The sequence below is a fragment of the Idiotropiscis lumnitzeri genome, chromosome 10 (assembly GCF_059441095.1).
Source record: "Idiotropiscis lumnitzeri isolate Australia: NSW breed Sydney's pygmy pipehorse chromosome 10, RoL_Ilum_1.0, whole genome shotgun sequence".
NCBI classification, from domain to species: Eukaryota; Metazoa; Chordata; class Actinopteri; order Syngnathiformes; family Syngnathidae; genus Idiotropiscis; species Idiotropiscis lumnitzeri.
Window position 1 is genome coordinate 11,236,228 of NC_142400.1, and position 14,362 is coordinate 11,250,589.

Here is a 14,362-nt window from a genome sequence, read left to right on the forward strand (position 1 = left end):
ATTGGTTGATCGTCTCGACGTAAACAACGACCGGTAGTTTTCTTTTGCTTACCAGTTGTCAAGAAGATAACAGCACTGCAATTGAAGTCTAAGGTTAGACTCAATGGATACAAAATATTTTCAAAAGAGTACATGTAGCAAATTTGTACCTTGTTCTACCAAATGTTGGTCGTCTGGAAGCGTTTGAATCCATGGAATTTGTGTTTTGTGTACATCGTGAGTGCGTAACCTGTCTGAAGTTACTGTAAAATAATTGTTATTTAAGATCAACAAGCGTGGTCTCTTTAAATAACTTTAATCCGTCCGACGTCTTCTGATTTTATTCGACAGCAAAATTGTTCATGAAATCCTGGTAAGATAGAGATAGAACACGTTTTATATATAAATGTAATTGTTCATGCTTTTATTCTGACCTGGGAGGTTGCGGGGTTGGTGCCTTGCTCAAAGGTTCATTGACAGTAATCATGAAACAAAATAGCATTGCTCCCACAAGTACAGTATTTGCCATTTTGGATTTGGTCACAAGGGACTTGAACAAAGAACTTTGTGGTTTGGAGCTGGAGGTTTACAATTTGAGTCTCAATTATTTCAATCTAATTTATTTTTTTGAATTCTAGAAATTCTGTGACAATGCAGAATGCGTCCAAGCCAGCAGCTTTTCCAATGGTGAGGCCATCCTTCAGCCAGTCTCGCGCTAAGGGCTTGCCGAACAAAAGGAACAAACAGGTGTAACATAATACGTTACAAATTATATGGACATAATTGGTGTTAAACCACTTGTTTCTTTACATTTTAAAACTATATTTTGCAGAGTTCGATTCCAGTACGTTCACACCAGCAGCAGCGTCCAAAAGTGCACACGGATGACAAAAATGACAATCATTGCCCTGACAAATACGGATCATCTATCTTCGCACATTCTGGACCTTCCGTTGATCATGTTTCTTCTCATACCTTATCTGACCTGGAAACACCTTCACTATCTTCAAGAGTGGCAAAATCTACTTATTCCTCTCAGATAGGAGTTCACCGGGATTCAGTAGTGACAAAGTATGAATCAGAATTAAAATCCAAACAAAATCATGTTGATTTATTATGTAAAAAAAAAAATGACATGCTCTCACGGTACATTGCTCTGACAGGTACATTGATCGTTTTCGCTATGGACAACCGCTGAGTCGAGAGGAGCGGCAGGTGATGTCCTCTGAATTTGAAGAGGAGAGGGTGCCTTTGTGGTGGATGTCTTCCTCATCTTTACCTCATAGTTCCACACCAACTAAAACTTCACACAAAGGTACATTTCAGAATGTTTGCTCAAATTATATGGTTCCTTAAATGTCAAAACATCTCCTTTTATGTTTTTTTTTTTTTGCCGGACCCGGAAGATCACCACAGCCAAGCAACCTCCAGTCCAGCAGACTTCCCGCAAGATGACTTTAATTCTTCACCACGCAGAGGAGACTATAACATGAATGCATATGTATGTTCACTGGGAATACAATATAATACGACCATGTCAAAGTATCCTTGAGCAAAATACTGAATCCCCAGTTGCTCCTGATACTATGTCATCAGCAATACAATACAACTTTATTTATATAGCGCACAACAGCTGGAGCTGTAACAAAGCAGGTAGATGTGACAGCAGAGCTTTGAGGGGCTTAATAGGTGGAAAGGCGCTATACAAGTGAATGACTACCATATTAGATAGATGGAGGTTTAGATTCTAGGAAGATTTTAGGTTTTTATAGCTCATGTAAGAAAAATAAGTGGCCATGCTAATTAAAATTTCAGGATAACACTTAACTGAAGAATATTTGTAGGAATCCTTGTTATTGGTTATGATGTTTGAGATACTTAAAGGTACCTCTTGGTAAATTGGAATAGCTAAAAGTTATTCAGTACTGTAATTAATTTTCAAAAGAAACCCATATTATACATCATTTGCACTTGTAAGAAAATTGTTTTTAGAAGGTCAATTCTTACCCAATTCCTGTGTTTACAACACGATACTTTTGATTATATCTTATGCAATACAGTTTTTCTTTTTTACAGCTTTGCTTTCAATCCTTTTCCTTTTTAACTCAGATTCCGTTAGACACATCTCAGAGTGAGTTTGAGGACACAGAGATACTTCACCTTCAAGAGAGGGCCAGTAGACTTCTGCAGAGAGGGTTTGCGCAGCAGCTTGTTCCCAAAAGTTAGATTGCATCAATTAATTCCTTAATTTAGATGAACGTTTTGTCTTTCCTTCCAGTAACAGTATTCTCAGCAGTGGATCGATTCCTGTCAGTTCAGAGGGCCTGGGATGCTCAGATCACTCTTCTCCAGTCAATTTAAACGAGACAGCGCAGAGACGTGCCATTAACTCGTCAATAAAATCTACAGGTAGTAGGACACGAGGCGCATCAGTAGTTGTGTCATATTTTAGTCATTGAGTGTGTTCCTCCAGTGTAAACTATCTGATTTGTTTATTGTGGCGTTGGCAGCAATGGCCACATTGGACTCTGCTTCAGCTGTGCCCCTCCAAAGATACGCTGTCACTTCCTTACGGGAACTCCCCGCACGCCCAGAAGAAGACATCCTTTCCCAGTGGCGTTTGAGAAGAAAGATGGAGCAGGCCAGTGAACGATGTCAGTCCCAGCAAAACGCCAGACTTTGTTCCTCCACATTTAAGGACCCTGGCCTCAGTCTCCACTTTTCCCCTTTAAATGGAGACCCTTACAAGGTTGGAGTCATTGTTGCAACCTTCTTTATATATCATACACAGACCGTGAAGTTCATTCTGCACAATCATACGGTTACTCCTATAAGAGTATCAGAGCCATAATTCTAGCTTGGAAAGGTTGTGTCAGTTGACACAACTCTTATTTTGATCTTTTGTGTATTTAAATGTATTTTAACTCATTCACTGCCAGCCCAGGTTAAAAAAAAAAAATGCATTTTTTGACGTATATATCCGTCAATGGCAGTGAAAGAGTTAAAAGTCACTTCTTTCTTGTACCATCCATAGCAGCAGCAGGAGTCAAGTATTCCGTACCATGAACCCTCCCAAGGAGCTTTTCCTGATCCCAGTGAAACCCATGGACATCACCCCTCAACTCCCATCCCCCTTGCCGGTGCTGTCTCTGAGTCACTACTCTACCAACCACAGTCTCTTGCGCATGTTCCTGCGCACATGCATCACCTTTGTGATATTCTTCCCTGCCCTGTACAGTCACCTCATGCTAGCTCGTTGCATAGCAATCCACAGAAACCAGAAGAGACCTTAAGTAAAGAAACCAAAGTCGTTGGAAACTTAAAGCAAAGTTACATGGAAGAGCCTCCTCACCGGCACATTCCATCACCGCCTCCTGCTGCTTCTAGACATCCAGTTCTAGGTTATCCTTTAAGACTTCCAGATGGAGATCATACTTCTGTGCCAAGAGAACGTAGCAGTCCATCTAGACTTTTAGAAGGCAGCTGTCCATCTACATCTACGCAAGTCAAAATCGGCTATCCTTCGAAATCTACGGAAGAAGACAGTCCTTCTAGACACATGGAAGAAGGGAGTCAGTCTCGACCTGTAGATGGAGGTCATCACGACAACTCCAGAATGATGAATGAAATGACTAAAACAGAAAAAGACCAAACAAAGCAAGTTGGTGAAAGTGGGAAGACCAAGAGGATAATCAGAAAGCAGAAGAAATCGATAAGGTAGAATACAAAGACATGTACGTGATGTCCTGATTAGCTTTTACACTTAAATTGAATGTTCATTCATGTGATGTGAAATTCCTGCAGGTGTACTAGGTGTAGTGAGCATACTGATATAACGAGCGCCACAAGCAATGCACATCAGAAGCTTCCAAAAAAGAGCAAGACACGGGCAGATCCACAGCAACAGGAGAGATGCGAAGATACAGGCTACCGTGCGCCACCATCTCCAGTACATCGTGCCTTAGGACAGGTCAGCATGTACACAACTTCACCGCTTGTATCAAAGTTATTGTCATCATCTTCATGCAAAGTTTTATGTGAATTAGGTTAGCAGTTTTCAAACTGTTAGCAATATTTGATTGAGTCTCACGCTACTTCCTGCCCCCCTTGCGTCTCATGACCAAAGCCATGTTCGTAAACAAGCAAATCTTAGCCATAACTGCTACACCGTTGGCATGTCGTAAAACACTGTTACCGGTTTACAGTTGGATTTTTCGGAATGTACAATGGCAGCCAAGGGTGCTGAGTATTCCTGTGCGGCTGGACAATATATTGAAAAAATATCGCTATTGCAATAATAGCCTTTGCATATCGCAAAGACATGCCATAATTGTCTTATTGAAATGTATGCTTCTATCTGAATTTGACCAGTCAGATGCAAATTTAAACGCGCATCGCCACCTCGTAGTTTGACATTATCAGGTCGAATTATAGTTAATTAGCCAAGAACACACTGAGATTGCTTGTTTTTTATTAGATAACAAAAAATTATTTCTTTATATACATGTTAAATATAGCAATAATATCGATATCGCTATAGCCAAAATCCAGATTGCATCTTTTTCCAATATTGAGCTGCCCTAATATATAGATACACGTGTTTTGTTTTTCAGATTACCTGACCAATTGATTCATATTAGACATTTGACAAATTTTCCTTCTACAATAGTCAATGAACATTCAATGATTTGCAAAGATATTTTCTCAAATTAATTTAAGATGTCACAAAAATTGAAATCCCCATAACATCAACAGTCAGTCCAGCATATAAACACATAGTAAACAGTTGAAGGGTTGTAGACACACTAACATGCTAACTACACTAGCCTGGCTAAACAGACTTGATTTACTTGACAGTATTGTGTACAGTTGCAAGAGTGCTCCCATTTTACATTCCAGTGTCGTGTTGAGATGTTGAGTGAAGGGTTTTGCCATTATGGAGGTTAGCGTGAATGCAGGCCTGAGCTGACATGTTCCACAAACTAGATCAGACTGAATTAACAGCAGGTAAGAACAAGTAAGCATATGGACAAACCTACGCCACTAAAATAAAAATCATCTTGTTTGAGGTCACTATAAATGACAGTGCCACAACAATAAGTATAAACATCATGTCAGCAGGATTTGTAAGGAAATCGTCATGTTCTGTATGGATTAACCAGGAGGATGTTTTCATTGGATCTGGTAGGTTGTTTCAGAAGTCCTGTTCCCACCAGAGGATTGTTCTCCACAAGTGGCAGCTGTCTTCTCGCCTGCTGCACCTCCGCAATCCTCACTTCTTCCTTGCAATGTGCACACCTCACTGGAGGTCATGTCCGAGCTGCTGCAGGAGGCTGAAGGTGAGCCAAGGGGATGACACAGGGCACTCAACCTTTACCCCAACTCTTAATTGTGAGCACTACTTGTATGGCTGTGACTCCTCCGCATTCATAAACATGATTATAGACTTAATTCTGTAATGAGTGTAGCATATAGTTGGAACAAAAATGACTCTTTAGATTTCCATAATCATGATTCACGGTTGTCAGATTCAGATGAGAAAGAATTTGAAGACGACCCTTTACTACGAGTCCTTCGCACGCAAAGAAAATGCGTTAAGGAGAAAATCAGGTAAAATTGGGATATTTCAGTTTGACATACGTCATCATCAAAACATTTTGAGATCTGTTTGGTCATTTCTCTCACGTTTTGAGATCTAAATTGTTATTTTCCTTCCAGTCAAGTGGACTTTATGTTACACAACGTCCTGGATAAGCAAGAAGTTACCCCAACTTGATGCAGTGACACGTGACAATTGTCCAAATTAGATTTTTTTTGTGTAATTTATTAACATTTATGGAAGAAATACAATACAATAAAAAAAATCCTAATCACAACATGGTTGCTTAAAATGAAAATAGCTTTTAATTTGTGTACCCAATATTTACAAAGTGTGCATTCTTGAAATACTATGAAATATTTGATGCGCAAGAGCATTATTTACAAATATCAGAGACCAATCTATGTAATAATTTATGAGAATGGCTTCGACCTGGACGTCTCTGTTGGCAGCATGGGTGCTGAGATGATCAGGACACCATCTGGGGAAACTGCTGATTCCAAAGCCATGGTGTCCACTCCTTTTGGAATTCGATAGCGACGGTTAAACTGTCGCGTTGTCATCCCAGGGCTGTCTTTCTAAAAGAACATATAGGAAAGGGAATAATACGGTCAGTGACATGCTGCAATGTTCAGCACTCAAAATATTGCATTATACCATACGCAACACCAACCTTCTTTTCTTCATGCCTTCCTTGTACCTCTACAAAATCTCCGATCACTTTGACCATGAGGTCCTTGGGGTTAAAAAGTTTCACATCCACTTGGATTGTAAATCCACTATCATCACAAATGGCCTGCCAACATAAAATAATTTGCAAGATTAAATTACTGTAATTCGATTACATTTAAACCATTGATATAAGACTGCATAAAATAATCATTTGAGAGACTACTACAACATCTCCAATTTTCAATTATTGTAGAGCACAAACATGAAATTATTTCTTATATATACACTTGTAAATTTGACAGCGGTTTACCCCACTTGAAAGGTTTTAGGCTGCATTTAGTGATCCTCTTTCAAGCCCACACCGAATTAAATGGATCATTTATCTTGTCCAACTATGTTAAACCCAATTAAGTAAATAAACAGATTCACCTCCGCAGCCGTGGTACTATCAGTCTCTGGATTTAGCAGTTGTGGTGTCCAGCTATATTGTCCGTAAGTCTCATGGAGACGAGGGAAAAGTGGCGGCAAAACCTTCTCCCATTGAATGCCACCAACTGGGAGTGTGGGTGGTAGGATAAAATCCATGTCAAATCTGAGAAAACAAAATTGGAAAAAAAAAAAAAAAAAGTAAAGGCAGTTATGGCAGCAGAATATTGGTGGCCACTACCTACCTTTCTCTTCAGTGGAGTGTGTTGGGATATCAAGTATTCCTTGCGCTGAGTGTGATTTTGAGTGGCTGTGACTCCGGGCTGCTGAGCATAGCCGGTTATATACTGGAGTTGCATAATGAGTTGGGAATTCATAGGGACACCTCGCTTCTGTTGTGTCCTGAGCATGTGTACCCTTTTGGGATCCTGTTCGTGCAGCAGGACAGTTTGTTTTGGGACTGAAGCAGCTGTCATAGACTTTTTAGTGAATTATTGGGATCAGATTGTATCCAACTGTTTGTTCAGGGAGGGGGGGGTAATTGTACTGCTGTCATGAACTAACTGTTATCTTTAAGTCATCAGACCGAACGTGCACTGAATGTCGGTTTTCAAGATGGGGATAGCTAAAAATAAGTTCAAAAGCTGTGGTGCTGGTTGGCTGCCTGGCCAATAAGCCAGAGAGATGGCAACAGACGGCAAGGGGGCTTCAAACACATGCCACTGCACGTGGGCTGCCAGTTAAGTTTGCCCCTCAATTAAGTCAGTGTACCAAGTCAAAACATTCTTCTATGATTAGCAACAATCCCACACTTTATTATCTCAACTTAAAAATGGTTTACAGAGTTTAAACGTACTTATGAGGCTGACATTTTGGACCAGTTATCATTGGTAACGGATGTTGATGGATGGAGAAAACAAGGCACACTATATTTTGCAATATGACTATTTTTCTTCAAATCGGTTCATTCACACTAACTATAAATAGTGAATGCTAACAACTTAGCTGTCTGGTCTAATACTCGTAAAGAGGCCCCGCAGCACAACATGGTTAGTTGACATGGAGTTTGTTTACAGCACAATGTCAGCTATGTGTTTGTAAAGCAGCTTGCATCTTGCCTCCCTCTATTCACCCCTCAATGATCTCATCATATTGTTTCTTATTCATAAGAATGGCTACCTTACTTTTACACTTGTATGAATTCACTACCATTGACGGATATAGAAGCCAAAAAGTACATTCATTTTACCTGACATGACAGTGAATGAATTCAGTTTTATGGTGATATTTTGACTCAGGAAGTCATAGATTCATTTATTGATCCATGAAGGAAGTTTTTGAAACATGAACACAGACTCGCATCACAGAAATCAACACGAAAATTAAGACATCCATAAAAGGACCTCATTCATTCCCTTTCAATATCAAGCATGTCTCCTTTAAAAGGTACAGAATGTTCTGATACATAGTGATCACATTGAAGCGCTACAGTATCCTGTAATGTGGAACCTGTCATCTAAGTTTTAACTTGCACTGTCTAAATACGGCACTGACTATGCTCTGACTCATAAAGGATAATAGGGAAGTGAGGGCACATTTTAAGGGATTAAGGGATTGGGTTTCACAACAGGCGCCTATAATTGTCCAGACTTTAGGCGACCTTTACTGCATTTTAGATTATGTGTCTGCAACATACCTCACAGATGAGTCAATGAACATGCCTGTGTTCATACAGTATTATTGTACAGCAGTCTTTTATGCTGACGTTTTAATAAGGAATGTAACACATATAAGAATTGGTCATGGTTTTTATTTGTCATTCAAACAAGGGTAAAACAGTGCTCATCCACAAAGTACAAAATGGTTTCATTCAGAGTGGTACACAGCTTCACCTAACTCTTTGTAATTGGAAAAATTGAAACTTGCCAACTTCTCTCCTACCGGATGCGCTGACATCACTAGAACACTTTACCGAGGCGTGGCACCCAGACATCAAAAGCCCACCTTGAGCAACGTGTTCTGTTGTTGCGCCCATGCATCATACACAATGTGATGGGTTTGTCAAGAACATGCTACGTCCTACTAAGTCAAATCAAAGCGAAAAGGCTTCCGCCACACTTGCTCAGTGTGAAACGTCTGTGGGGCAGCATCCAAGGATGACGGCGCCCCAGTGGAACCTTTTCCATATTTGGGAGTTGCGGATGTTTAGTTGAGAAGTAGAGTGCACCTCTGCTATATTGAGGAAAGCCTTGGCTTGGTCATTTTAAGGAGGTGAAAGAAATAATCAGGGGAAAAAAAGGAATGTGCGCATCCCATACTAATGGCTTGGCGGGAACTGGGAGTTTAATTATGCCGTTTATTTTATGTTTGAGAAAATGACACTAGAAAATCACTCTGCTAGCCCCACTTCTATTGGAGCTGCTTTTTGACGTCAATTTTATTTAATTTTTTTAATTCGAGGGGCATTATACCGCATACAGCATTTCTTGGTCCCGTGCCCTCGGGACATACAGTACATTTGTCAATGAGCCCAGGTTAAGAACCAAAGGACTAGCACAAACTTATCCATTAAATGTCCACTATTATTTTGAACATTTACAAATACAAACATAAGAAATTACTTCAACACTTTTAGACAGAATGCAAAACAAAAGGATGTTAAAGACCTTGTGTGAAGTAAACTTGTCCAACCATCTTATGAGTAATAAACTATTTTAATCATACTTATTTTTTTTCCCGATGCAACCCACCCTGATTCATAATTAAACCCATAGCGATGCAGTTAACATGGAAGTCAAGTCCCCAAAATTATTTGCAATAATTTGTTGTGTGCGCCTTCACTAGTTTAAAAATGGTATTCTGATTAATATAGCATTTGTTTTTTTTTTATTACTTAACTTCTATTTCATTTGGCATTTTTTTGACATTACTTCACACAAAGGTCTTTTTAAGGAATGCCCAGTGGAATTGTGAAGGAGATGTAGTCCCCCACCTCCCCCCACTGGGATCTGTAGTGCTGGTAAATAGTGATCCAAGTGGTGAGTACTGCGACCCAAAACAGCAACCCCACTGCTGAGCGCTTCACATCTGCGTGAATGTCAAAACAAACACACAAAAAAGCCATTGTCAGTTGACATGCTAAGAAATAAAAAAATTTAACTCTGTAATACCTTTCTGTTTGAACCAGTAAGAGTTATTTTACTGAACGTCAAGCAGGCACGCAATTTTGTCGCCAAGTGCTTTTTGATCATGGCTTGTAATGTTTATTCCGTTCAACACAATCAATGTATCGTTCAATGGTGTCTTGAGAAAAGAGTGACTTGACTTACAATTTTTCAAGATACAAACCATAATTCCGCCAATATTTTTCCTGATTTGATTATTTCAATGCTCTAATCTTATATTATTTCTATATGTTTTATAAAGAATAGTATTACAGAGTGCCATTCTTCCTTAAAATATATCAAAATAATCAATTATCCAAGAACACTGATCATGTTAATGTGGTTTCACAAAAATTATAAAACAAATATCACTATGCAACACTTATATTTTTTTAGAATTCCCATAGAATTCATTACTTCTAAAAAAAATCACTGAAATACAATGTCCCATCATTGGTGAGCTATTTTTAGAACGGGCCAGCCCACGGGCATCACATTGGTGACCCGAATGCCTGATGAGTTACGAGACCGAGATATTCAACATGGTACATTCATTCAGAAGCTATTTGGACTCAAGCAACACTTGACTGTAAAAGATTCCAACAATTCTAATGAAATGCTTGAATATTTCATGTTCTTACTTAGAAGCATTTAATTGATGCACTTGTTCTGTGTTGATACTTAAAACATCAGGTAAGATTACCAATTGGCGCACTCACATGTTTTTATCTGCAGTTGTTCAGTGTAGGCTGGTTTGACAAAAGCTTCTCGGAAAAACCAAACAACGTTGACAAGCCAAAGGAATGGCAGAAAAGCAAATCCACCTGGGAGAAACACAAAGTATAAATAATACAAAGTGTATTTGGACCATGTTTGGATGGACTAACACCTGAAGAATATAACTCACTACGCTGACACTTTGTACAGTTTAGTGGCCTTAAATAACTATACTGTCACCCGGCTATTCGGACTGTGCTGTACTTGGGCCAAGAGTTCCCTCTTTCCTCTTCTGTAAGCATTTGGTCTAAAGTCTATTTACTTGTACAATCACTTCATTATACAACAGACACCGAATTCTTTATTTTATCGTTCAAGGAATCTATTATTAATAACATCTGAAGGGCTTAATTGCATCAACCATGGGTGTTCTTGAAAGATGACCAGTCTTACCAGAGTTTACCAAAAGATGGCAGATACCACTCACCAGTGCCTAAAACTCCATAGCTGGATTTGTGTGTCATGACCATCACTTAGATCTCAAAAGTACATTAAAAAAGAAAGAGATTCTCCCTCACACCAACCCCCCCAAAGCTTTTAGTAAATTTGTGTCCTCAAAGACATGGACATATTCCACAGTCATTAATAGTGTTTCAAAGGCAAATAGTGGCTTAATTTGTACAAGCAGCGTATGACTCTCCTTTCAAAGGGAAACACTTCTAGGACCATCTTTACTGTTTGAATGGGAATTGAATGACATGCAGGAAAACATCTGGTAGTATAATATTAAAGGATTTAAATTAATGTTTGTGGAAAAAAAGTTTTTGTGCTGAATGCTGATTTGCTGTTCAGCAGTATTGAGCCATCTTTGAATGGGAATTTTTATACAGGAGAGCCCTTTGAAGGAGAGGGGTTAGAGAAATCACAGTGTGTGGGTAATTTTTGTCATTGGATCTTTTCTATGTGCCTTTCAAAATTAAAAATGTTTATTTTTGTCATTTTGTCACTTGATGCTTTAAGCATGTGCATTTATGTAATTATTTACATTATCAAAATCTTGAGTAACACCTGAGTAAAACAGAAGCCAAAAATATATAAATGTCATTTGCTCTCACCAAGATAATATTTTTTGCAAAGTCCAAGTTTCTCCTCGTTTGGCAGTCTCTCCAGATTCATAGTGGCTGTGTGGGTTCTTCTCTGAGAAAGATAAAGGGATACAAAAACAAAACAGAAGACAAGATACTTTAGAGGTGGGTTTAAAAAAAAAAAAAAAATCGATTAATCCATTTATTCCATATTCCTTTTCATAACCTGATATAGATTCTTAAAACCATAAATTGATACGTAACCCATGTAAAATCTATGGTTGGAAAACATGTGTATTTACAGTGATAACATGGGTAACATGGGTATAAGAAGTTGAGCGATTGGCAAGATGCTAACGATAATCGCGAGTGGCTAACCGCTACGCTAGCACATACATTAATTATGCTACAATACTGATATTATGAATTCATTTTGGTCGTATAAAATCTAAATGACAATAAAGGGATTTCTGATTCTGATTCTAAAAATGCACACAGTTCATTGAAAGTGATTCATGTCAATTAATAAAGTACAGACTGTAAAATACTAGACTACAATTTTGTGTAGGTCTACCAAAATATTTTTGTAATGATTTATGCATTGTATTGATTGTGATGTTTATATTGAACATGATACATACTTTAAGCAATAGGTGTCAAACTCTGGTCCTGGAGGGCCACTTTCCTGCACGTTTTCCCATCTCTCCCTACTGCAACACACCTGATTCAAATGACCAGCGTTTGACACCTACGCTTTAAGTAATATAAAGATACTTTGAGCAATAGAAGAAATTTGATTTCAGGACATATGGCAAACCAATATATTGATGCAGATTAATTTCCATACTGTGTGAAGATTTTTTTTGCCCCCTGTGGATTAGAATTAATCTTGGTTTCTGAACTTTGAGTGGTTCAGTGATGAGCCAAAACCGAGGACAAGGACAATGGACTGGACAACTTCAAGTCCAGTCCCTTGACAGCTCATTGCAATTTAACACAAAGTCACCCTACAATTGCGCCATCTAGTAGTGCACAAGTGTATCAGTACTTTTATAGTTATAGTATTATATAGATAGTTTATTTTGAGTTTATAACCCTATTTATTAACAGTAAGATTACCTATGACAGGTCTGGTAGTCTAAGATTGGGGTTAACCAACTCGAGTCTATTCGATGAGGAGGTTAGTTGTAACTAAGTGATATTGTAAAAGACAGATTCCACCTCAAATGACCTACCCTTTAATGCCAAGTGATCGACTCAAGGTGTCCAAGAGAGACTTTTGAAGTGATGAGTAGAGATGAGATGGGAGCTGAAGATCCAGGCACTGGGGCAAATGAAGATTAAACGTTGGGACAGACCATCAGGAAACAAGGTCCAGAGACGCCTCAATAAAAAAAAAGGCCTGTACAAAACATGTAGAGAATAATTCACTAGTATAAAGTATATAAATGACTTAGTAACTTAATATAAAGCTATAACTTTACATTCACATGTTTACTTTTACTTAAATGTAAACCCAAATAGGCTGTCATAACACAGTAATAACACAAAGTACAGCATACGTGATATTAGGGTGCTCCAAAATAACCACATTCATATTTAAAAGGCATGAATTGGAATGCAATTTATCTTAAGTATCCTAAATCGTACATAACACACATAAAATGAACCAATTACAAACTCACAAACGCATTGAAACATAATGTTACGCTACATAAAGTTAGGGATGTGTAGCCAGGCTTGTAGCATATCTCATGTCCATTCAACACGGAAAAGGGAACAAACACCAAACAACATTATTCACTTAATAGTTATCACAGTCATATATTCATGACTGGTTCTTTCCCCCCCAACAATATGTATTAAAACTAATGTAGGCGTTTTAGCGGCTCCTCGAAGGATTAGCATGCTAACGTCAATACAACTCACCGGGATAACTACGTTTCACAAAGATTTAGATCTAAGTCCAGTATAGGTGAACGATCAAAGGTCCTCGAAGATATTTCTAAGTATATCTAAAGTTGGGTTGAGTATCAATTATATTCTTAAATCGACTTCTATTTCCAGTTCAGCTTTTGGTCTTCTCTGCCATCTCTCGGCGTTCGTCGTTGAGAAACACGGAACAGTGACGTCATAAAACGAAGATGTTTCACCGAGTGCATTCTTATACTACCATCTAGTGGCGAAAGCGTGAAGTACACATCTGTCACGTTCAACGTAATTATGGAGAATTTATACATTAAACTATAATGGCCAAATTAACAGGGTTACAATATTTTTTAACTAAAGTAGTTATAAGACCTTTTCAACTCACTTATTTTAAACCATTTGTTGGCACTTTATTTCATGTACCTCTGATAACTCTGAAAATCACCTGATATACTGTAAATGTACAAGCACCTCATCATATTATTACACAGACATACACACAGAACCTAATTGACCCTGCATTGTAGCGTTTTATTTAACCACAAATTGAGTTTAAAATCAGAAATCATGTCACATGGAGTGTCAGCTAAATATTTAAAGTATAGCTACTGTTCAACTTGCGAATTAACGTTAGAATAGGCTTGGGTATAAAAAACTGCTTGTAATGTTTAGTTTACAAAGTTTACATTTTGGTACAGACTTATTTATTCATTTATTTTGGACCACATAAAAGGATGTGATGGAACAAATTTGCCTCCTGGGCCTTGAGTTTGACACCTGTTGCCTAGATG

The 14,362-nt window shown here is 38.3% G+C and overlaps 3 protein-coding genes across 5 annotated transcripts; 1 reads left to right on the forward strand and 2 right to left on the reverse strand.

Annotated features, from left to right (window-relative positions):
* The first annotated feature begins 26 nt into the window (after nucleotides 1–26).
* proser3 (proline and serine rich 3) lies at nucleotides 27–6,898 on the forward strand. Its single transcript, XM_088305999.1, has 13 exons — nucleotides 27–93; nucleotides 618–726; nucleotides 812–1,050; nucleotides 1,143–1,294; nucleotides 1,386–1,480; nucleotides 2,089–2,174; nucleotides 2,258–2,388; nucleotides 2,490–2,728; nucleotides 3,014–3,696; nucleotides 3,784–3,949; nucleotides 5,168–5,318; nucleotides 5,508–5,589; nucleotides 5,698–6,898. The coding sequence occupies exons 2-13, from the start codon at nucleotides 631–633 to the stop codon at nucleotides 5,753–5,755; spliced, it is 2,178 nt and encodes a 725-aa protein (XP_088162125.1). The 5' UTR covers nucleotides 27–93; nucleotides 618–630; the 3' UTR covers nucleotides 5,756–6,898.
* On the reverse strand, nucleotides 4,434–7,061 carry hspb6 (heat shock protein family B (small) member 6). Of its 2 annotated transcripts, XM_088305996.1 has the most exons (5): nucleotides 6,922–7,061; nucleotides 6,680–6,842; nucleotides 6,252–6,374; nucleotides 6,011–6,156; nucleotides 4,434–5,312 (listed from the first exon to the last, which is right to left on the reverse strand). In XM_088305996.1, the coding sequence occupies exons 2-5, from the start codon at nucleotides 6,833–6,835 to the stop codon at nucleotides 5,279–5,281; spliced, it is 459 nt and encodes a 152-aa protein (XP_088162122.1). In that variant the 5' UTR covers nucleotides 6,836–6,842; nucleotides 6,922–7,061; the 3' UTR covers nucleotides 4,434–5,278. The 2 variants fall into 2 exon arrangements, with proteins under 2 accessions (XP_088162122.1, XP_088162123.1); XM_088305997.1 differs by lacking the exon at nucleotides 4,434–5,312 and having other exon boundaries at nucleotides 5,861–6,156.
* A 1,405-nt stretch (nucleotides 7,062–8,466) lies between these two features.
* Nucleotides 8,467–13,779, reverse strand: psenen (presenilin enhancer, gamma-secretase subunit). Of its 2 annotated transcripts, none has more exons than XM_088307455.1 (5): nucleotides 13,572–13,779; nucleotides 12,878–12,966; nucleotides 11,673–11,754; nucleotides 10,560–10,664; nucleotides 8,467–9,763 (listed from the first exon to the last, which is right to left on the reverse strand). In XM_088307455.1, the coding sequence occupies exons 3-5, from the start codon at nucleotides 11,731–11,733 to the stop codon at nucleotides 9,624–9,626; spliced, it is 306 nt and encodes a 101-aa protein (XP_088163581.1). In that variant the 5' UTR covers nucleotides 11,734–11,754; nucleotides 12,878–12,966; nucleotides 13,572–13,779; the 3' UTR covers nucleotides 8,467–9,623. The 2 variants fall into 2 exon arrangements, with proteins under 2 accessions (XP_088163581.1, XP_088163580.1); XM_088307454.1 differs by having other exon boundaries at nucleotides 12,878–13,044.
* Nucleotides 13,780–14,362: the final 583 nt, after the last annotated feature.